This window comes from Aricia agestis, chromosome 21, assembly GCF_905147365.1.
Source record: "Aricia agestis chromosome 21, ilAriAges1.1, whole genome shotgun sequence".
NCBI classification, from domain to species: Eukaryota; Metazoa; Arthropoda; class Insecta; order Lepidoptera; family Lycaenidae; genus Aricia; species Aricia agestis.
In genome coordinates this window covers 132,522-157,478 of record NC_056426.1, presented here as the reverse complement: position 1 = coordinate 157,478, position 24,957 = coordinate 132,522, and the positions used below count along the sequence as shown (strand labels likewise).

Genomic DNA, 24,957 nt, shown 5'->3' with positions numbered 1-24,957 from the left:
AATTATCTATACTAATATTATAATTGGGAAGAGTTTGTTTGTTTGTTTGTTTGTTTGAACGCGCTAATCTCAGGAACTACTGGTCCGATTTAAAAAATTCTTTCAGTGTTAGATAGCCCATTTATCGAGGAAGGCTATATGCTATATTTTATTACGCTAGAACTAAAAGGAGCGAAGAAATAGAGGAAAGTGTGAAAAAAACGGGAGAAATTATTTGAAATGGCTTATTTGAACGCGCTAATCTCAGGAACTACTGGTCCGATTTGAAAAAAATTCTTTCAGTGTTAGATAGCCCATTTATCGAGAAAGGTTATAGGCTATATTTTATCACACTAAGACTAATAGGAGCGAAGAAATAGCAAATTTTCTGTTATTTGGCACAGATAAGAAGTAGACCACGTGAAGGATCATAGGCTACTTTTTGTGGACTAATTTGTCTGTGAAATATCTAATTTACGCGGGCGATACTGCGCGGAACGTTATATTTCGCGTGGTCACGACATCACCCGTAAACGGCTGGACCCATTTTGCTGAAATTTGGTATAAAAATACTTTGAGTCCCGAAGAAGAACATAGGGTACATTTTGTCCCGGAAAAATGTACGGTTACTGCACAATATACTTTTATGATTTGCGCGTAAACTATTCAATCTTTTTTGATGGAATTTGGTATGGAGATACTTTGAGTCTTGGGAAAAGACAAGGAATACTAATTTTGTCCCGGAAAATGTACGGTTCCCGCACAATAAACTTTTATGATTAACGCCTAAACTATTCAATCTATTTTGATGAAATTTGGTATTGCAATACTTTCAGTCTCGGGAAAAGAAAATCGATGTACGGGAAAAACTATAAACTAAAGTCCACGCGGACGAAGTCGCGGGCAACAGCTAGTATATATATATATATATATACAAGAATTGCTCGTTTAAATAAGATTTACAGACAGACAGATTGTATGTCTATCCTCTGTTTATTCTGGTCGGCTATATGTGTTGTACAAACACAACAAAACATTAGAATAGTGTGGTGAGTTGTGACAATAGTCAATAGAGAGACAGGATGCGGCCAATGCGTATGACTTCACCGGGTATTAACTCATTGAAACAGACCCTAATACTAACTGCCTCTTATGTAACCGACCTCGTAGATGTAATAGGGCATAGGCAATAGCCAATACCTCTGTTTTTCTGTATAGCATAAGCGTCCAAGCCGAGAGCGGAGAGGGTCACAGAATTTCTTGCAAATTCATTCTGATTGTCCAGATGAAGTTTTGTTTCTAGTCTGCTAGTTTGCATCACAATTTTGGATTGACTTTTTGATAGTTTGTTTCTTCTTTTATTCATATTTAATTTGCCTGTTTTAGGGGCATTTGGGCCCTAATTTGTTTTATTATTTCTTGTTCAATCGCTTTCGTCTTTGATTTATAATGTTCATTATGATGTTATTGGACAAGTTGCATTTATCACAACTTTTGGTTAGATCCCCTTGGCCTTTAGGTCATCGGGGACATTCGTTTTTTCTCGGAATCGTTTAAGTCTTGCATGTTTTTGCGGTCGTTTATATTTTTAAGGATAATGTGCAAAATTATGAGCGAGTGACGCTCGTCTTTAGAATCTTCGAGAATTTGCATAAAAGTAATGAACATTCTGAGCATACTAACGATGAGATTAACACGGTGGCCTCAAACGTTATCGTTACGTGAAACTACATTATCTAATAATATCTTATTACATCATACGTGGGAGAGCCATGCTCCGGCACGAATGGGCCGGCTCCACCGGAGAAATACCACGTTCTCACAGAAAACCGGCGTGAAACAGCGCTTGCGCTGTGTTTCGCCGAGTGAGTGAGTTACCCTATTCCCTTCCCTACCCTCCCCTATTCGCTTCCCTTCCCATCCCTACCCTCCCCTATTTTATTCCCTCTTAAAAGGCCGGCAACGCACCTGCAGCCCTTCTGATGCTGCGAGTGTCCATGGGCGACGGAAGTTGCTTTCCATCAGGTGACCCGTTTGCACGTTTGCCCCCTTATTTCATAAAAAAAAAAACAGCTCGTTCTTACATTTGTGGAGACAATTATTATTAAACTTTTACTAGATGACCCGGTGAACTTTGTATCACTTCCCTTCTGATATAAAAGTTTCCTGGATTTCCACGAATATAATATTTTGAAGACTAGCCATATCGTTTCAACCGTTCTAGAGTTTGTATATTTTTTTAAACTGTACATTTATCATTGTTATATTATGTCCTTTCCGGGTCTCGAAGTATGCCCTTATCAAATTTTAGCAATATTGGTTCAGTGCTTTGGGCGTGAAGAGGTAGCAGACAGACACACATTCGCGAATATAATATTAGTATGGTTACTAATTTGTATGTTTTTTATCATGAGCGATGTTTCAATGATTCTAACGAAGTGTTTTTTGTTGCAGGTAATTACGGAGTTTGATGAATCATATTGTGGGCTGACTCGAGCTGGTATTGTTGACATTTTTTATCTGATATCTGTTGTATAGTCATCAAACATTATTCCTCTCCGCACTATGATTGAACTTCAATTTAATGTAGAGTTTGACTCATGGGGCATAAGGTGCCGGTTGGCAGCGGGCGACATGGAGCAACCGCAGACGACGTGTCTTCGAAACACCCTCCGCAGCTAGCGACACAAAGCTATCGACACATTCATAGAAATACATAGAAACCAGTAGTGTCGCGACGACACTTCGTTTACTGCCGCTTCATCATTCATGTAACCGGCTTTCAACTTGTACCCTTATGTCAAATTCTTCATTTAATTACAGTTCAGTAATTAATCTTCGTCTCCGAGTGCGACAGTTACTAATAAACATATCCACAGACTCTACAGTTATAAAATGTTTTGTCCTTGTCCAGTCCTATCTTGTCGAACGACATGAACCCAAACAAATTGTTATTAAAACGTTTTTACACTTCATTTAAAGTCAATTTATAATGCAATGAGAAAATGCTTGGCTTATTGCCAGCAACTGTCGGTGGTACAGAAAAATAATGAAGTGACCTCATTGAAAACAGTCTACCATCAGTCTCTTCGTTTGTTTAGATTTTACTTACTAAAATACTCACAAGTAAAAGTTACTTTTTAAACGCACCTTCGTTGTGCTGTAATTCGTACATCCGTATAATTTCTCCTGGAACTCATAGTATACTTATTACTTAATCGTTATACGAATTTTCAAATAAATTGCTTTACAGTTTACTGTCTGTTTACATCTTCCTGCTGTAAACCACTTACAGCGCGAAGAGCTAGGAAGGTAGACCTATCTGAAGTGATTTCTAAATAATTTTACTATAGGAGCAAAGATATTTCAACTGCTTTTTGTAGATTTTTTTGGTTTCTATATTTTCCCAGTACATCTCATTTGTCAAGTGCCTTCAATTCAGGCGCTGCATAATTGCCATTATTAGTGCTTACTTTCACTAGATGTGCTGGCTACAATGGCAAATGTTATTAGTGGTTGTAACAGACAACCATAATTGGCGTGGTTACATTCAACCCATTGCCAAATATTAAATAACAAATATTAAATAAAAGGGAATGCAATACCGGGATCCCGAAATACCGGGATCCCGCATGTATTTTGCGGGACTAATCCCGTTCGAAAATTTTGCGGGATCCCGCGGGACTGGCGGGATTACAAAGAAGCGTTATTCATACGTGTAACTCTGCGTGAGGGGATGCGAGAACTGGCTACAGGCAGCCCACTAAACAATTTACAGTCAATTCACCTATATTTCACTTTAAATGATAATAATTGTACCAACCAGCTTGGAAGCTGAGCGAACTTTTTCAGCTACTGGCTACTTTGTGTCGAATATCAGGAGCCGTTTGGGAGGCGACAAAATTAATACATAAAACTTGGGCTGTATGTATGTAATGGAATCTTTTAGTACAATTTTCTCTATATTTCAAAAAAAATTTTTTTTTCATAAAACATGAAAAGAAATAGGCATGGTTTTTTTAGTTTATTATGATTATTACGTAGCCATTTCCAAAAAATGTTTTTTTTTTTTACATCTGAAGTCTGAAGTATTTAAAAACCCTTGTAAAAAAAGTGTCCGACAAAGTTAGTTTCATTTGAATTCTAAGAATAAAACTGGGTCTATCAACTAAAGTCATTATAACCATTTATTTTGAAAGTTTAAGTGTACTCTGCGGGATCCCGCAAATACCGGGATCCCGCGGGATTGTCATGGTTCAGTCCCGCAAATACCGGGATTGAAATTATCTGGCGGGATTGTATTCCCTAATAACAATCATTAGTATACCTACAACGCCTCCGTGGTCTAGTGGTTGCTTGGCTCTCGATTTCGTGGGTTCGGTTCCTCGACAATGCAGGCTGATCACTTGATCGTCTGACAAGATGAGGAGGTAAGGACGGTCCTGCGTCTGATTTTGCGCTGGTTATGTCTGTTTGTCCATTTCACTGGGTTACCATATAGATAACTAGCTAACCACGGAGTAATAAAGGAATAGGGCTATGTTTTGCGCACACGTCAAAAATCATTTTGATCACAGATTTTTATGACTTATGGTATATCGTAATGCTCATAAGCCTTTTAAGTTTTTAAGTCGCAGGTAGGTACGCTAAATATGGCAGGCAATATCTTTCCATTAGGTGATTCTTCTACTCGTTTGCCAATTCTTAGCTCTGTCTACGTTGTAATAGCTCGTGCCTGTGTCATTATAATTTCACTTGTATTTTTTGCTGGATGTAATTTAGTAATGACCTATCCGCGTGCTCGATAATGATACAAATTGGCAATTTGAAAGCGCAGAACTATTTGCCTGTCTGTCTGTAGTTTGATTGTGATGAGACTTTCACTGGTGATTGCATTTCGTAGCAGATACGTTTTAAATTATATGTATGGTGTAGGATTTTGATTGTTTTGTTGTAACACTCTCTCCTTTTGATTTTTATACTTGACTAGATGCCGCCCGCAACTCCGTTGCGCCAAAATTAGTTTATCGTGCGGGGGCCGTACATTTTTCCGGGATAAAAAGTGTCCTATGTCCTTTCCCGGGACTCAAAATATCTCCATGCCAAATTTCAGCAAAATCGATTTAGCAGTTTGGGCGTGCAGAGGTAACAGACAGACAGACACACTTCGCATTTATAATATTAGTATGGATGGTACGAATGACAGAGCGAGTGAGAGGTTAGGTCCTTGTTTAATCCTCCAACCTAACCTAATGCTATATAGCTGACATGATTGAAAGTGAGCGCCTGCTCAGCGGGGCTAAAATGGTCACATATTTAAGCAATTCCTCTCAATCAATTTAGCAAATGAATTGTCAAAACTGTCAAACTGACAAATTTCAAATTAGTACGAATTACTAGACATGAATGGCAAGCAAGCAGAGTGACCGAATTGCGATTTTTAAAAAATGAATCATATTGTGATTCATAATATGATTCTCCAAGCCCAATGCTTGGTAGCTTTGGACTTGGAGAATCATATTAGCCCCGCAGTGCTCACTATTTCTAGATTGCAGGGGTTTCTAAAAATATAAATTTACATTTGTTGCAATGCTAGAATTGTACCCACAATCGATAGCTTAGTTCTAAACAACTTGACCACTGAGTAAATATATCAACATGAATGTAGAGTTCTCGGTCGATCTAGTTCGTGCGCTATCTCGTCCATCATCACGAGTCACGAGTCACGACACATACACACACACAAACACAGCTATATAAGACCTCAGAACAGGAAAATCTAAAATCTGTGTATAAGACCGACTTGTGCCTAAAGTTAATGAAATAAGATAACTCTCTCTCTCCTATTTTTCGTATAAATGAAAGAGAAGGCCGGCAGGAAGAGATTTGTTTATCAGATTCAATGGACTCTGAAATGACTGAACCGATTTTGATGGGTTTAGAATAAATGTAGAGTCACTGGGAAAAAGTTAATTCATACGTTATTGCGGCCAAGCAACTAATTCCTAATTGTCTTCTGTACACAACCTTACATGCAGCCTTTTCAATAATACAAAAATTTTAAATTACTAAAACATACAGATAAAATAGAAAATACTTTACATTTAACACTATTTTTTTCCCATATTTGATTGGGTTATGTTCCTTATGACTCGCACTGCATGTCTACCCGTGTTCTCTATTATGTATGTGTATCACACGATCCTGGACTACGGGCTACCGTCGCTACCGTTATGTGCCAGTTTGTGGGCCACACAGTTACTGGCATGTTACTGACATTATCAGGTACATCTGATGTGAGTAATGACTAAAAATGTTGAGAAGACAAAACGAGGAATATGATGATATTTGCCATGTTGGAGGTTTAAGTCTAGCCTCTTTTCTGACGGTGAAGCCAAAATGAAGAAATACTTTTGACAGAGAATATTACTCTACTGCCAGAGTATGAAACACATATTTGAAGGCGTCTTGAGGACTGATTTCAATACGACTTGAATCAAACAACTTACCCAAAAATTAGCCAACTAGTTGAAGCCCGCAACTTTCGTCAAAACTCAAAATCTCAAATCTCCAGACAAAATTCGAATCGAACAAACATCGAATTCGATTCAGCGGTTTGGGCGTAAAGAGGTAACAGACAGACAGACACACTTTCGCATTTATAACTATAGTTATTTCTGTAGATCGAAAACTATTTCTGTAGATCCATATTCCATATTCCATACTATAGTATGGAATATAGGAAATAGTGTTCGGATTGAAGTCGAACGGGAATCGCGAATAACCCCTATGACCTCTTGCCCCCGCTGCAGAATTCTCCAGCTCTGCAGTGCAGGCTGCGGCATACTACATAGAGCCCAGTATTATGTAGTTATGTACCGCTACACTACTACTGATTGAGACAATCGCACTACTCAAAGATAATCAGTGATTAAGGTCGGAACTTGTAGAAGATGGGAGGTCGATAGGTTGCAAGTTTTGACTTAAGTAGACTGCAGGTACCTAAGTCAAAATGCAATCGCTAGTTTTGATACCGAAGTTGGACTTGAAAAATGTACCTATGCGATTTGACATAACGCGTCGCTAAACTGTCATGGCGCTTGCATTATGTCAAATCCTATACATTTTTGATATCTTCGCTATCAAAATTGCAATCAACCGGTTTTGAATTTCAAAACTTTTTCGTTATCTCTTCTTTATGTACATAGAATCGCCTATCAAAATGTATCATAAGACGAGTCGAACGCCAACGTCATTTTAACGAACGCTTATATCAATTCCATACATTTTGATCGGCGATTCTATGTATAAAGAAGCGATAAAGAAAAAGTCTTGGCAAAAGGGCCTGGTTATGCAAAGACCTATGTAGAGGATTATTAACCGTAGCCGTTCAGGTGTATCAAGATAGTTTTTAGTACTATCATTAGTTTAATTTTATGAATTGGTATAATGAATACTTTTCCAAGTAAGGAAAAGCGACTATAAATGTATGTAATATTGAAGAAAGTAGAGCTGTAATGAGCAGTATTTATCCGGTAAATATTACTATTTGTATTTAAAAGAGGTTTCTACTTTTCTTATTTGCTCTACAGTTACGATTACAGTAATAAGAATGATTAGTTTAATGACGATATACTGTACGCCGATTCTTTTGTTGAAATATTTGATTTCGATTTGTTTTCATTGCAGTCTCGGTATAATGAAACAACTAATTGGTATTACTATGAAATGTGACACTATCGCGGCGATCAGCACCTCCAAACTACAATACGACGACGAGGAGTGTTCAAGAAGAGAGCGTATTCCCTCTTAAAAGGCCGGCAACGCACCTGCAACTCTTCTGTTATTGCGAGTGTAGTTGCTAACCACGGGTGGCCCGTTGCTCGTTTGCCCCCTAATTTTATATAAAAAAAAAATACATCTTACTTCGCCATCGCAATTGGCGAATGCATTTTGACTAAGCACTCTGCAGTGGTATGCAACGTGCGGTGATAACATCTGACGCCTCATACCACCAGGTCACAGTGCACCGCCCACGCCGGCGCCCTACATCGCTGCAATTACACCTAACTGCCAATTGACCCCCCTCACCTCCAGGAGGGGGGGGGGGGGGGCCTGTCACACCTCCTTCCCCTGCCTCGCGCCGCGATGTGGTGACCGGGTCGGGTGTCAAATGCTGGTCGATGACAGCATGACGGTGCGGGATAAATGTCAGAAATGTTGCAGGGTTTCTTAAACTGTATTGGCATTAAGAACCCCTTTTGATGTTTTCTAATGACAGTGAACACCCGGATTATTATAATGAAGTGGTCTATTGAAGAAAATAAGGTTTTTATTAGCTAACCCCAAATAAAATAATGGGATTCTATTACTTACGGAATACGGCCGCACTCAGATATGATTAAACTTCATTTTTCAGGAGTTTGACAGATAATGTATGAGGCTTATGTCAAAATCTGTTTATGCTAAGTACTCACATACGGTTTTGCTCGATAGTTTTACTTCAAATTGAGCAATAACCACCGTGTGGACCGCAAAACTGGCAGCTCGAAGGCTCGCTTCGAGCCGGCTCGATGGAATTAAATATGTCAAATATGTCATTTCCTTCGATTCGGAGAAAGGGAATAGGGTAATAGGGGAGGGTAGGGAAGGGAAGGGAATAGGGGAGGGTAGGGAAGGGAATAGGGTAGGGGATTGGGCCTCCGGTAAACTCACTCACTCGGCGAAACACAGCGCAAGCGCTGTTTCACGCCGGTTTTCTGTGAGCCCGTGGTATTTCACCGGTCGAGCCGGCCCATTCGTGCCGAAGCATGGCTCTACCACGTAAAATAATCTGCAGCTATAAACTGTTCTGCGCGGCGAAAGTACCCATAATTAAGTCAATGCGGGCTAATTGGTGCATTTCACTCTCACCATAGCTGCATAGTGATCGCGTACGGTTCTGTATGGTAGCTATTTGTTACTGTTACTTACTGCTGCGGTTCAATGATTTGTTTTTCTCGGGACCTTTTGCGCAGATTTGGATTAAACTTGGTGTAATGATAATATTATATTGTCGTCACTATAACAGTTGTTTAGCGTATTTATAGATAACATGATATTTAACCCCGGGTTGACTTTAGTCAATCCGTACTGGAAAGCCTCATTTCATTTATTTATTTACTAGGCTTTAAAGTTGGAATAAATTCTTAAAAACATAACAATTACTACATTCGTTATTAATAGATATAAATGCATATGTAGAGTTCTCTCATAATAATTGTATGAAAAGACGGTAGTCTTAAATGTTAATCAACATCGACCACAATCACTCAATATAACAATAGCTCTACACAGTATGTTGTCTATGAGACTCGTGCGGCGAGCCTAATCGGCGTGGTGTTGTGTTCGCACAAAAACACATAATAGCTCTATCAATAGCAATATATATGTTATGTGAGATGATGTGTGACTATGTGTATCATTATACTATGACTCAAACGCCTCCGTGGTCTAGTGGTATAGAGCGCGGCTCTTGACTCGGAGCTCGTGGGTTCCATTCCCGCGTTGGAAACATGTTATTTCCAAGTTTGGTTAGGACAATGCAGGCTGATCAGCTGATTGTCTGACAAGTAAGATGATCCATGCGTCGGATGGGCATGTAAAAAGTCGGTCCTGCGCCTGATCTCCCGCCGGTCGTGTCGGTCTTCCGTCCCACTGGGTTATGAGAGTAAAGAAATAGAGAGTGCTCTTGTGTACTGCGCACACACTTGGGCACTATAAAGTTACTCCTGCGTAGCTGGCCTGGTTTCAATGAAATCGGCCACCGTCACCGAAACCGGTGTGGGAGCTATTATTATTATACTATGACTCAGACAAAACATGTCACTACTGAATACTGACTGATAGTAATGATTATAATGGTCTGAGTCTCTAGCCAAGACCGTTTACTTTATAGAATCGCCGATCGCAATGTATTGAATTGACATTACACGCTTCGAACGTCAACTTCATTTTATGGAACGCTATAAGTCAATTCCATACATTTTGATCGGCCATTCTATAAAGAAGCGATAGACAAAACGACTTGGCTAGAGGGTCTGGTTGTGTGATATTATGATTTGCCAATTAGAAGGCTTTACGTTTTCAACGTGTATACGATAGAATGTAGAACTTATATCTAATGATTAAAAAACTTCTATGATCTATACTATATAGCCTTACTTAATATTACAATTTTCAAAGTGTGTCGGTCTGTCTATCAGTATTTCGCTACTTCTTTACGGTTAAACCGCGCGGCCGATTTAATTCGGTATGGAAACCCCCGCAAAAGGACATAGGATAATAATTATTGTTGCGGAATTTACGGTTCTCGCGCGATTGACGAAATTCGGCACAACGAAATACGCGACTGACGACTGGCATCTAGTTTAATTTTAATAGGAAATTAATAATTCATGAGCGTTAGAAGGGGAAGGAGAATTAGAGAGACTAATGTGTATGATGTTATGTATGTACTATCAGAGAAGTTGATTCGTAGGCAGATGGAGGACCTACGTGATTTGGTTGTGTTTTGTCAAACCCAGCCGACCGATCATAGCTAACATTGAATTGACATAAGCCGACCACATGACGTAGGTCCGTCAACTGCCTCTAGGAATCAATTTCCTCGATGGTACATAACATTGTATGTATGTATGTGCAAGTGGTGTCGTCGTGACGGGTCTGGAGTGTGGAATTCCAGTTGGCCGCGCGCCAGACCACCTGGCTATACTTAGCAGTTAGCCGGCATTCCGTCTGACGCCGCGCGCCGTAGGTAGCCCGTACCGCTTAGCCATTCATAGACGTGTGGCTAAACTGGCTACGTTAGACACTAGCACTCTTACCAATAAGGGTTCAACTATTCTCTATCTCTCGTCTGTTACGTGAATTTTTCCAATGTGCCAAAGGCAAGAAGACCGACTCCGATTCGGTGTCTGCGCGAAAATCTAAATTCCACGGAAAAGGTCACCTATTTCGTTCTAGTGCCGAGTTTATTAATGTCTACTTGTACTACTGTAACTTCAGTGCCTATCTAAAGAAAATAGACAAAACCTTTAAAATTTCAAAATTTATATTCAGAAAGTAATTTATATTCGACAAGGTTTTCTGAACGTCGAGTCGTCGTATGAGTATCATTGTAACTTATATCAAGTGATCTACCCGCTCGTTTTCCGCTATACCATAACGATATATTACTTTTACGAGTTGATAATAGAGTCGCGCCGGCTACGTGGAAGTCCGCTACATTAAAAATTAATTTGGTAATTTGATTACTTAGTTAACGACTTGTGATAACGCACGCTTCACATTTTACGGTTTGTGATACAGTCTACTGAATGCGGCCTCTACACGTTTGCCCATGATGGACAAATAAAGGCAACATGTCGTTGGGAGTTGGGACTCATTCGAATTGCTCTCCAGACTGTGATGTCTGAATGCGGCCTCTACACTACACGTTTGCCCATGTTGGACAAAATATAAAGGTGACATGTAGGTACGTGTAGAGGGACACATTCGAATTGCTCTGGACGACGTTGATGGTGCATGTTGTAGATAGCTCCTTAATGTTGGTCGCGAATTCGCATGGTTGTCGACTGTTATTAGTTATTACCCAACGTGAAGAGACGTCTTAACACAACACTTAAAACACTTTAGTACTGACGTGTTGACTGATGAGCCTAATATAATCGGTGGTAACTTTTCTATACTGTATCTTCCATGTTTATTAAGTGTAGTCCTCCTTGTAGTAATTCGCCGAATTGGGGTTTCCACTTCATTAAGTCGGATGCGTTTTTAATGACGCGTTAAAACGTCCGGTTAAGGAGTGGAAGGGTTGGTTAGGGTTGGGGCGAAGGGTATGTACTATGTAGTTAGTACATAATAAATTAGTTAACTTTATATGTAGAGGTATTATGATACAAATCACGAGACATTTATGATAAGTACCTGGATGGCCGAGCTTTGCTCGGTATAGCAAACACTCATTGACTTCGTGTTACTTAATAACGCCATCTGCTGGTCGTTAAAACAATTAGTTGCTGACAAAATAGTATTATTATTCGCCAATAGATGTCAGGAAGAGTCATATTTTTCAAAATCGGTTCAGTGGTTTGGGTGTGAAGAGGTAACAGACACACTTTCGCTTTTATAATATTAGTATGGGTTGGAAGTATGGATTGTGATAAAAATCATAAGACATTTGTGATTTAAAAGTTTTTTGATTTGGATGAATCATTTTGCAACCACAAGAAATTTGGATCATAATACTGAAAAATTGGGTTGTAATAGGAGGGTTTACCTGATGATAAGCTATTACAAGGACAATCTGCTGCATCAGAAAAGTCACAAAACTAACAATTTTATGTTACTCAGTTGGCAGATCAAAGCATAATACATAACTTTGTGAGAATGGTAGATATTATTTGGAGAATATGAAGCTTGTGGTAGCCCTGACGAAAACTGCTCTGGAATATAGTGAGTCACTTCTGCTTAAAAAACCTGACGCGTTCCACCAGACATATGGTGCAGTGGACGGACAGACAACAATAACCAATATTATGTAATTAACCCCGCGTTCCATTTAGCGTTAAAAACGATCAAAACGCTCAAAATGCCTCCTATTTTGAGCGTTTTGATCGTTTTTAACGCTAAATGAAACGCGGGGTAAGTATAACATATACTTATAAGTTAAAAACTACTGCATGTTGCCGAATCAGAAAATCGCGCGGGAAATACGTCAATGTACGTATTTCCCGGCCAACTCTAATTTCATAAAAATCGATTTAGAGGTGCTATTTGCTGAAAGTTGCCTATTTTAAACCGACTTCAAAAAAGGAGGTTATCATGACTATATTCACTACTAGGATACTGTTTAAAAATTCTTTCTGTATATTGCGCTTATTCGTCCAGTCTTCATCAATGCTGAGAAATTGTTAATTGTCAACAAGCATTACCAGCAGGGCTTTCTAACCGCAGTGTGCGGTTTTCACGCCTCGTCAGCGTGTGTCAATTACTAGCTGACACGTTGGGCAGGAGTCAGGCATGCGGTCATATTTGAAGCCAACGATGATGTTTCAGCGATTTACAGAAGAGCACCCTCTCTTTCTACAGAATGTAACAAAACTAAATGATAATGCCTATATAGAGTTCACTGTGAAAGTAGCAGCTCTGAAAGAGTAACTTTTTTCACCCTTCTATGGAAAAATTCATGACAAGCGGGCGCTTGCCATACATGATACAAATCACAAAAAATGTTGCTCTTTCAGAGCTGCTACTTTCACAGTGAACTCTATATAGGCGACCCATACACATCCTAAAGCATTATCATTTAGTTTTGTTACACCCTGTAGAAAGGGAGAGTAGTGTAGCAACTCTATGTACCTATAAGCTAGCCGATGTGGATCATCTTACTCTTCTAAACTGCTACCAGTTTAGAAGAGTTAAAGATGATCCGCATCGGCTAGCGGCGGCATCAAGTTCAGAAAGTAGTCTGCTGAAAACTCATTATGAACAGAAATGTACTTTGATTTTATCAGAGTGGCGGTACCCACGATTCGCCTAACAATCCTGCATCGCGCTATCGAAGTTTCGGAGAACGGCAATATGTATATATCTATATACAACCTCTGAAATGACGTCAGTAGGCTTCGGCCTGACCGAGCATGCTGTCTTTTCGGCCGCCACTGACAACGTTAAATTGCTGACTACCGACAAGAACACGCATCCTTCTGGACAACAATCATCATCAACGCTCCCCGCCCCTCCGCACCACGTCAGCAGACATCGCCTCGACCATAAGCCGCGTTAGGCTTCCGCGCCGGTCGAACCCAATCATCTGGCTATCGTCCCAACTACGAACCTTTCAACATTTCCATCACTTTTGGTGTAATAATGCGGATGGCGAGAATCAAACCGACGCTAGGTGTAGAGACGCAAGCGATGCTACCACATTTTTTGCAAAACTGGGCCCGGACGAAATTAATCTTCCAGGACTTTCGGTGAAAACCGGTCCGGGAAATAATATTTAGAATAGAATAGAATAGAATAGAATAGTATTTATTTCCAGGAAATTTGTTTAACAATGGTTCTTAATATTTATGTATGGTATCAAAATTTCTGCCTCATTGGCGTGGAAATATTGTCTAATTATTATTTCAAAACATTTTCTTTAGATCTTATTCTAATTAACATGCAACGTGCCTTAAGTAACTACGTCTTATTTTAAAAGATCTTATTACACATTTTAACATAATATTTTAACAGTAAAATCAAAAACATACATTAAAGTCATTTGATAGTTACGTCATAGTATTTAAAAATAAATTAAAAAAAAAGTAAAATAAAAAACAAAATATAACAAGACGAAGGAGGAGAAGCTAAAATTCCGTGTCAACTTTACAATCATGGATGATGGAGGTTATGTGGTTATAAAATAATATGGCGGATGGCATATTCGTCGCGATGTTAATGCGTGAAAGGATGCCGGCTGATGAGTGATGACAGGCAGTCGGCAGACATTTTGTTTTATTCTCGGCAGACTTGCACGTGGGAAGATATTCCTCTTTAAATAAAAAGCGGCTCAAAAATATTCCGGTTGCATTGTTGAGTGCCAATAATTGCGAGTACTTCTTTAAATGTCGCACTCAGAGACGAATGTTAATTACTTATCTGTAATTAAATGAAGGTTTTGACATAGGCCCCATACATTATCCGTCAAACTCTTCAATAAATTGAAGTTTAATCATTTTTAAACGTCTCTGAGTGCGTATGTAAAAGTTAAAGTCACAAACCAACCTTGGTCCTTGTTTCAATTATTATTTCTATTACGATTTGATCTCGTGTTCCGATTGAGATCTAAGTTTGTGATGATTCAGCGCAACAGATGTGTTGTTTCACCCGCAGATGGGAATTGTTAGCCATCGGATGAAACGTTGAAGCGCTCACGATCTGTAGGGCTGTGGTTTGTGTAAACTACAGATATATTAGGAAACTTGGTCAAGTAGCTATTTCTTATTTCGACAGCGGAGTTGAAAAAAAATAGGCGATTTGTCACAATGCAAGCGGCATGCCGCTTGGCCTTTGACATTTTGCACCACAGTATCTTCGAAACGACGGCTGCTGCTTTCATTGCAGCTGCGATGTGAACAGCCCTTGATACATATAACTTGACTGGCAACTAGTTAACTACTACTTGTGTTTGACGATATTCTCCCGTTGCAGGCAAGGTGGTGTGCGGCGCGTGCGGCGGTAAGTGCAGCGGGGAGGTGCTGCGCGTGTCCGAGAAGTACTTCCACACCGCCTGCTTCACCTGCCGCGCCTGCTCCGCCTCGCTCGCCAAGGGCGGCTTCTTCGCCAAGGACGGACACTACTACTGCCCTCAGGTATTATACAGGAATAATATCGGGAAGAATGCTGTTCTCATAATAGTTTTTTAATATAAAGGTTACTTTAATACAAAAATTAATGGTCGGTAGCCAACACATTGCGCTCTTTTTTTTTTCGAACAAAATATTATGCGTTTTAAAATATAAAGTGTAACAATTACTATTTCACTTAAAAACGTCCCAAAAGTGTGCCCTTGTAAGACTCCGTAAACCACGATGCTTGTGTGAATAGGACACTATTTGATGGACATGAGTTTATGGGCAAGTGCTGCGCTACTGGTAAGGGGCTAATAATATGGTATACAGTACTGGCAGCTTTTTCGGACAGTTGTTGTATGCGTGTGTGTTTGTGTGCAACATAATCAAAGGCCTTGTAAAGATCTTAAAATACCTCTTCGTTGTAGTAATCAATAGCATGTTTTAAGAGTTTTATCCTTATGTAAGTATGCCTTTTCTGTGAATTACCAGCGATACCTTTTCCAGGATTACCAACGCGCATTCGGTACGCGGTGCGCGGCCTGCAACCAATACGTGGAAGGCGAGGTGGTGTCGGCGCTCGGCAACACCTACCACCAGCGCTGCTTCACCTGCGCCAGATGCAGGTACGTCAGCTTGTCTACCGTTTATTGACCAATAACGTTAATGCTTTAAAGGTTCAAGGTCCGTCCAAACATTTCTACGGTTGCACAATGGCAACCTCATTTCTCGGTTATGGCTCTCTTGTAATATGACTTACATATTACAAGAGAGCCATAACCGAGATTTACAAAGGGTGTCGTAGGTCGGTCACCCAATCATTTCTAATCATCTCATAACTGGTTTCTAAATTATAATGAGGATTTGCTTTAACATTCTATTTTGATGTACATAACTAGTTCTATAAGTATATTCGCAAATTGGTTAAATCGTTTGCTAAAGGCCGCTAGTGTAGTAGAGCGGATTACGCAACATGTGTTTGTATACAATAGAGATGTGATCAGCGCCACATCGGTGATCGGACACGCGTGTAGATGACTCACCTGTTAATGAGTACACCTGTGCGCCATGTTACATCATGTCATCACAATAAACAATTGCAGCGTGACCTTGAGTATTGTTATGATGATGCAAGGGATTATTTTGGTAATCGAAAGTTATTGTTTTCGAGGATCCATAAATAAAGCAAATGATGCCAAGTCAGCTTCGCCGCATATTTGCAATTAAATGTTATCCACAACAAAACTCGTTTGTCACGGCGCATTTTTCGGCAATAAAATTATTTTGTACACCTCCTTCTCCGGGACCCAAAGTTTCATTTAGTTCCATTCCAAATCGGATTAGCTTCAGTGCGCTTCAGCTAGCGAACTTGTTAATTAGTATGCAATCGAAATAACATTCGAGGCATGAGAATCGATTCCTTCTTAGATTCCTGCATATACTGTAGTTATACAGTTTCTTGGTCTTCAATCTTGGCCTTACTTGGGCGTCTGAACTAGAAGGCTGCTAATAATTGTATGCCTCATGTGTAACCTTACTTTCTTGTGTTCCAGAAGCGGCTTAACGATATTATATATCTCATGTTATAACCTCCCATATTTTGTGTTTCAGACGCGCGTTCCCCTCCGGCGAGAAGGTGACGTACACGGGCAGCGAGGTGGTGTGCGCGGCGTGCAGCGGCCCGCAGCGCACAACCGCGCGCGCCGCACGCTCGCCCGCCTCCCCCGCCTCGCCGCCCCACCCCGCGCCCCCCGCACACGCCCCCACCGACAACGGCACCACCCAGCCCGATCCTAATGGTGAGTACCTACTTTGAGACTATAAGGCAAGATGAATCAGTAGGCCTGTGTGAAACGGAAAAGTGTCCCTATATGGTAAATTATGGTAGCAAGACGAGGATAGTATGAAGCTAAAGGATATTATGTCTCGGTATGTTTTAGGTACTGTGACGCCTACAGTCAATTGAAACTCTTATTTGCTGCTGGTTATAATTTAAGTTTCCCTCGTGCCTAAAAGGAGAAAGTTCTCCGCTCTCCATATATAAAAGGGAGAGAACGTTATGTTGGCTACCCGACATGAGTACCCGCGGTTTTTATTTACTTCAACACTTTATAAGTTTTACTGCAGTGATATTTAAAAATGTTACCCTGTCATCTCCAATAAGCCAGCACTTGAGTTTAGTTAAAGCGTCGACTGTATGATTAAAAGATAAAAAGGCCCTTGCAGCTGTCGGGAACGCTAAAGGGCGAGCGCGGAGCTGATCAGCTCGTGTCAATCACAATTGTGCCACTTAAGAGGTTCTACACTTTTCGATTAATTGAACTTGTGTGTCATAAAACGTCGCTATGGATTAGACTGCGCGTTACTGTGGGAATATTACTACTTCCAGGGTGCTTTTATGTCACAGTCCTCGCTTGTTGTTACAATTTGACTGCTCTAGCCAGCATCTTGAATGTGAGCTCATTTCAGCTGACTCCAAACGATCGTCATGGGCTTTTGACGTCTCTCTCCTGTCTGTGGCATTGTAACTCCCAAATAGTTGAATTCATTTTGAACTTGTCTTTTTGGGAGCTGACGACGGTGCTATGCCTCATCTTTGGCTCATTTACCTTTCGTTGAATTGGGAGTTTCCCCAACGTTGTCGGTTTGGGAGAGGAGGGGAAAGATGTACTTTTTTTAATTAAACTGGCTTGGTGTTTTCAGAGTGTGCGGGCTGCGGCCAGGAGCTGTCGGAGGGGCAGGCGCTGGTGGCGCTGCAGCGGCAGTGGCACCCGCAGTGCTTCGCGTGCGGCGAGTGCGGGTGCGTGCTGCGCGGCGAGTACATGGGGCGGGCGGACGTGCCGTACTGCGAGCGCGACTACCAGCGCCTGTACGGCGTGCGCTGCGCCTACTGCCAGCGGTACATCTCCGGCAAGGTGCTGCAGGTGGGTACTGCTGCGGCAGTGGCAGTGTGCTGGATGTGCTGTACCATAGGACAGGATCCAAGGTCAGCAAGCCAACGCACACGCTGTTAGTTGCGCGTCAAGAGGTAGCAAAGGCGAAACGTATAATAATAATAAGAACTCAATTTCGGATGTGGAACGGTATGGATTATTAGATTTGCTTCTCCCTTAGATTAACTGACTAAAGCCAAATTTAAATTCATTTGATGAATTTTCTAAATCTTAACCTGTTACGAAAGATTACTAAATACTAAATAGTTTAAGAGAATCACACTGTGTATACAGACGCTTACAGATAAGTACAAAACACTTTAATATTATAATTTACCCGTTGTGTGAACATTTTTATTAGTCGAGGGATAAAAGTATAAAGAACGACATAATCGATTGTTTACGAATGCAAAAGGAAACTGTAATATGAGCAATTTGTGAGCAGTTGTATCATCAACGATAAGTGCTTCGCCTTAACGCAATCGTATTGAAAACGCCGCTGGTCATTTTATGCAATATCTCCGATATACAAAATTGGACCCTAATATTTAGCGTTGAGAGTTTATATTCCTTAAGCTATTTTTAGCCGTGCTTTTATCCCTTGTTATTTTAAAGTAGACCTTATTAGAAGTTGTGAAGGTGTATTTTCTTCTGTTTGGGTTTTACTCCATTGAAGTATTCTTATTTGTATAGTGAATGCAGCGTTGTCGGCGCTTTGTATAATTGAAGCAATAAGAAGGGGGGAGGTCGCATTATGACCCAATAAGCTATCCTTACCATTATTGTGCGTTTTTAATTGCTCACTGTTTGTGAGAGAGCTATGCTTCGACATTAATGGGTCGGCTAATTAATACCATGGTTTCATTGTTTCCAAGTTTTGTGTAAGATAACTTTCAAGTTTTTGGTGGATGCATATTCCAATTAAACATTCTTAGAATTAAAAAATATTTATAATTTTGGCTTGCCGTTGATTTAAATTGTTGTTTAACTCTTCTAGAATTGAAGGTTCAATAAGGCGGAATTTTAAATAATTTCGAAACATATTATAGTTACATTATACATTTTTTGTTAAGTTGTTTGTTAGCAATAAAGAGTTTTATCTATTTGTCTACATACATCTACAACACATTAACCGTCTTCATTTATCGGCTTATAGCATCTATTGATTGTTGTATATCTGTTTAATTTCAGGCTGGCGACAACCACCACTTCCACCCGACGTGCGCGCGCTGCAGCAAGTGCGGAGACCCCTTCGGCGACGGCGAGGAGATGTTCCTGCAGGGCGCCGCCATCTGGCACCCCCGCTGCGGCCCCGCCCCCCACGACACCCTCGACCGCGCCTCCTCCGAGCTACAGGTACGCCACTGACTTGATGCTAGATACGCCCCTGCGTTGCTGTTAGATACGCCCCTGAAATGGTAGATACGCCTCTGAGTTGATTACAAACACGCCTCTGATATGCTGATAAATACGCTCCTGAGTTGCTCTTAAATACGACCTTAAGTTGCTGTTAGATACGCCCCCGACTTGCCGATCTCCTGATATGGACCTTTAATGTTTTGTGGGTTTCTAAAATTTTAAGTTAGAACACCACACACGAGAACGTCACACCGGTGTGACCGCAAAAGTGTACGCAGGAGCGTGTACGCATGTATGTATAGTGTAGGCATTACGCACATATATATTGTGTATGTGTGAGTAATAATATAGGCTATATTATAATATTATAATGTAATCACACGATTATAATTAGTTCCTAATCGCAGAGCCTGTAGTAAATGCTACTTTATTTTTTATTCAAAGCTAGAAGCCATTTTGTCCATTTATTTTATTTTGATTCATTTATGCACTACGTTTATTTTTGTTTCCAGGTTACTCTTTTATTTTAACCTCATTACATTAAAGCATGCAACAACAATCTACATTTCTTACAATATTCCAATTGTACCAAATGTAGTTCAAAACCAAAATGTTAATGTATAAGTGATTGTTGTTGCACGCACACGCATCGCGTTTACGCACACGCGTACGCCGGTGCGTGCACGCAGTAGTGACGTCACTGTGTTGTAGTTCTCCCTGCGCTCGCGCACGCCCAGCGTCAACGGCTCCTACTGCAGCCCCTACAGTAGCCTCAACAGGAAGGTCCGTTGTGTTACTTGTTTATTTTTTATGTTGATATGTTAAACAGACTTGTTGAAGTTAGAGACTTTTTATGTAAGTTTTGCCATTATAATTTGTTAGATAACAAGACTGTTTGGCTTTTGATTTTGCTTTATTTTTATCCCCCCCGTATTTAAACTTTTATTTTCAATTACAATTAATAGCAATAGCGTTTATTTTCTTTTATTTTATGCACAACAATATTACACTAAGAAAGAACTTTCCATGTGAGTAACTGGGTATTTTTCGATCGATCGATCCTTATATAGTCTGGTTAAAGCTGTCAATGCTATGCACACAATCAAACCCTGTACTCACTGACATGTATGTGTGTAATTCCAGTACGGTTACCGCTGCACGTCGCCGGGCCTGGTGCTGCGCGAGTACGGGCGCGACACGTCGCCGCACCGCATCACCACGTACAGCTACCTCGCCGGCGAGCCCGCCCCCCTGCGCCGCCCCCTGCAGCCTGCCGACCGCCCCCCCGCCTCGCCGCACTTCCACCGCCCGCCCTGTGAGTACCGTGTGCGAGAGAGACAGCCGTATACAGCCTGCGTCGTCCCCTCCAGCCCGCGGACCGCTCCCTCCAGCCCGCGGACCGCCCCCTGTACGTGTGTCTACAAAAACTGTACAGATATCTACGAAAACGAATGTCTACAAAAATCGAATAGGTTTCGACGAAAACTGTTCAAGTGTTGACACAATATGTAATAGATACAAGCACTGTATAAATTCCTACGAAAATTATAATTTAGTAAAAAGGCAGTATTTGTGTACACACTATCGTTATTTTATATTATGTTTTCATTTTATGTTTGTGTAACTGTGATTGTGCACAATAAGGTATATGTTATTCATTTGGTTAATTTCATTAGAGTTTTCGACTATATGTTTTATTTTAATTGCGTATTAATAATGTGTAAGTTGTACGCGATTCCGCGATTTAGAGTAATCATAGACGGTTATTAATTTTTTTAAATGGGCAAACACAAGTATCCAAGACGTCATCTGTCAAGATTGAAATGTCAACTTCACTTCATATTCGTCCCTTTGCAATGGACGCAACATCTATTCTTCTAAAAACGTAATAATTTTATTTATCTTAAATTTTACATCTAACTTCTTATACAGTCCACAAGTTTAAAGTAATAACACAAACAAAGTTCTAGGTTAATTAATGTAATTGGGGACACCCGTTCTAATAACTGTAAATAAATAAAATGTTTCAGCGGCGGGCAGCACGCGGTGCAGCTCGCGCGCGGGCAGCAAGGCGTCGTCGCGGCCCGGCATGTGCGTGCTCGTCGACTCCATACGCACCGAGACGCCCCGACCCAAGTCGCCGCACATGAACAACGAGGTACGACTAAGCGGTATACTGCCGCGAAATAATGGCTGTTACGATAAGAGACTTTGTCAAGCGTCCGTCAGAAAGGCAACTAAGTGAGGAATTAAGATGGCGACAGTTTAAAGTTTTAACTCAGTCGAAACATCACTAAAAATGTTATCTATACTAGCTGTTGCCTGCGACTTCGTCCGCGTGGACTTCAGTTTATAGCGCGCGATGTCAACAAAATTGGTGTCAAAAGCTCATAAACTACTGGACCGATTTTTAAAATTCTTTCACCATTCGAAAGCTACATTATTTACGAGTAACATAGGCTACTTTTTATTTTGGAAAATATAGGGTTCCGTAAGATATTTGGGTTTTTCTGACACAAGGTGAAAAAAATCAACCAGTTCAGAATGCGTAGTGACTGTTAAATTAAGTGAAGGTGACAATTTTGCAGTGTCTTGAGACGTTGACATTATGCTTATTTGAAAATGATAAAACACCATTAAAAGGCTGGTCTACTGTGTTTTTTAATTGGCCTTAGTTTTTTTTGGCAAGCTGTAAGTTACATAATATAATTAATAATAATCAGCACGTACGTTATTATTTCAGGAGCCGATCGAATTGTCTCACTACCCGTCGGCGTACAAGCCGCCGCCCGGCACCAAATCCAAGATCGAGTGTGACGACTTCCCCGCGCCGCCCTACCCCTACACCGACCCCGGTGAGTTGCGTACACACACCTTCATCACACTGTCTGTACAATGTATATTCTTGACATTATAATATGTTTAGAAAGGTAGACTCAGAGAAGACACTGCATATCTAAGTAATACGTCGAGAGACGTAATATATTGTTAAAAAAAATGTATACGTACCGTACGCTCGTGCGTACGTTCATATGCGAGCGTGTGTACGTGTACCGCCCCCTTATTATGTAACTTTGATGAACATGAATTAAATTCATCAAAGTTACTTATTAATTTAAATACAATTTAAAATGTTGTTATGTGAATATTTTGACGTTTATACTTTTAAATTGACTTTTGACATCAAAACTGTGACCCTAAACAATGAAGTTAGTATTCATCACAGTTACATAATAATGGGCTGTTTTGTGTCACTCAGTCAAAATTTTTGTATGCTGTAATAATGAAGCTAATGAATATTGCGTCGGCAGAGCGGCGGCGGCGCTGGTCAGACAGCTACCGCGGCGTTGAAAGCGACGACGAACCCGCGACCAACGGCGACGCCGGCAACATCGCCCGTCTGCGCCGCGAGCAGGACGAGCTCGCCAAGATCGACAGCGGCATCGCGCAGGTACAGCTTAAAGCCAGTCCACACGGTGCGTTGCGTCGGCGTTGCGTCGACGCAGCGCTGCCGTTTGACGCATAGCCGGCCACACGGGCGCTGCGACATCGCAGCGTTATTACGAAGCAGTCTTAACGTCAACACCCCCTCCCGCTTCGTTTCGAGAGCTGTTGTCCCTCAAGTGTGCGTTGCGCTCTGCTGTCACGATGCAGCGTGCCGTGTGAACACCTTGGTTATTTTTATGTAAAACAACGTAACGGCAACGCTGCGACGACGCAACGCTGACGCAACGCGCCGTGTGGACTGGCTCTTAGAGCTTAGGCCAGCATGAGAAGCGGCAAAAAAAAACGATAGAAAGAGATGCAAACTAATCAAGCTGTTCTGTCTACTCTGTAGACAGAACTAACGAGTACCTCGACTTCAAACAAACGGGCGAATCTACGCGAGTTGGGTGCGAGTGTCACTTACTCTGGCACAACGTTACATTAAGGGGGGGTATGTTGTCACGAGATCTTCTGGCGACACGTGGTTAGGAGGAGAGGTAGCGAATATTAAAAATACGTTACCAAAATTTACGGAACGGCTGTTTAGAAGTACTGTTGTACGTTCGAACGGACGCACTGCATAATATGGTGACTTTAAACCCCACTACTTTTCTGTGTGTAATACATTTATGTATGTATATATTTAAGTGAAATAAAAAGAGGTTATATTTTATATATTTTTTTTATTGTGTTTGCTTATGTTACAGGTGTTCCTAAAAGAAGTGAAGGAGCGTGAGAAACTGCAGCAGTGGAAAAAACAGAACCTCGACCCGAGAAATGCGAGCAGGTACAATACACAATAGTTACAAGTTTATAAAACTATAGGTTAAGTGCGTAAAAATTTTAAGATTTGAATAAAGCCTCTGTCACCTGTTTAAAAAAACGTGTGCTTTAGGCCCCTTACACACTGTGACTTTTAACAGCGATGCATTCGCGATACTGTCGCGATGCAGCATCGATGCAGTCGCGATGCAGCATCGATGCAGTCGCAAATTGTCCACCTTTACACAGTTGCGCTACTTTAAGCATCGATACAGTCGCGATACAGTAGCGATGCAGAAGCGGTGTAGCGATGCAGTATCGATGCAATCGCGATGCAGCATCGATGCAATCGCGATGCTGTATCGCGTTAGCATCGCGTCTGTATCGATGTTAACGTGATCCATGACGCGAAAGTGCGGTGAACGTATTTTGGTCAGTGTGTGTGTGCGTGTGTATCGATGCTAACGCGCAACTGTATCGATACTTACGCGCGACAGCACCGATGCAAAAATTGCAAGTGTCGCGATGCTATCGCGCGTTTCAAAAACGCGCGACTGCATCGCTGCTAAAAGTCGCAGTGTGTTAGTTTTACTTCTACTTTCTCTTTCTAAGTTTTACTTCAAAAAGTTTATATTGGCGTACACGTGTTTCAGAACGCCGAGTGCGGCGCGCGAGGCGGGCGCGCGGCTCCGCTACTCGTCACCGGTGGGCGCGTCCCCGTCGCGCTCGCTCGAGCGGGCCACACACTACCACGCCCCCCAGCATCTACCGCCGCCCTACAACGGTATATACCACCACCGTGTCACTTAACACTACTCACATACATATCACTATGATATTATCTATGTTGTAGCCATCTTGTGTTATTGACAAGTCAGTCAGTCTAGGCCGTTTTCGTGTTACAAGAAATCGTAAATGTTATAAGAATACTAAATATACCCGTATTCTTAGTCGTTTCCTTGAAATATTCTCCACTCGACTCAAACTTACAAAATTATGTCATTTCAACAAAACGCCGTCGTTTGACAGTTCATTCGTCACCTCGGATAAGGAAATTC

At 41.1% G+C, this 24,957-nt stretch overlaps 1 protein-coding gene across 4 annotated transcripts in view; it reads left to right on the top strand.

Annotated features, from left to right (window-relative positions):
- LOC121737781 (actin-binding LIM protein 2) overlaps window positions 1–24,957 on the top strand; it is a 102,704-nt gene that overhangs the window by 67,421 nt on the left and 10,326 nt on the right. For 3 of the 4 annotated variants that reach the window (XM_042129478.1, XM_042129474.1, XM_042129475.1), the window contains exons 2-13: window positions 15,220–15,380; window positions 15,867–15,985; window positions 16,971–17,158; window positions 18,063–18,283; window positions 19,484–19,648; window positions 20,363–20,434; window positions 20,795–20,966; window positions 21,682–21,809; window positions 22,395–22,506; window positions 22,963–23,102; window positions 23,845–23,924; window positions 24,553–24,683. In XM_042129478.1, the coding sequence (XP_041985412.1) occupies window positions 15,220–15,380; window positions 15,867–15,985; window positions 16,971–17,158; window positions 18,063–18,283; window positions 19,484–19,648; window positions 20,363–20,434; window positions 20,795–20,966; window positions 21,682–21,809; window positions 22,395–22,506; window positions 22,963–23,102; window positions 23,845–23,924; window positions 24,553–24,683 (1,689 nt within the window). The remainder of the gene's footprint in view (window positions 1–15,219; window positions 15,381–15,866; window positions 15,986–16,970; window positions 17,159–18,062; window positions 18,284–19,483; window positions 19,649–20,362; window positions 20,435–20,794; window positions 20,967–21,681; window positions 21,810–22,394; window positions 22,507–22,962; window positions 23,103–23,844; window positions 23,925–24,552; window positions 24,684–24,957) is intronic. The other variant, XM_042129477.1, reaches the window with a different exon arrangement.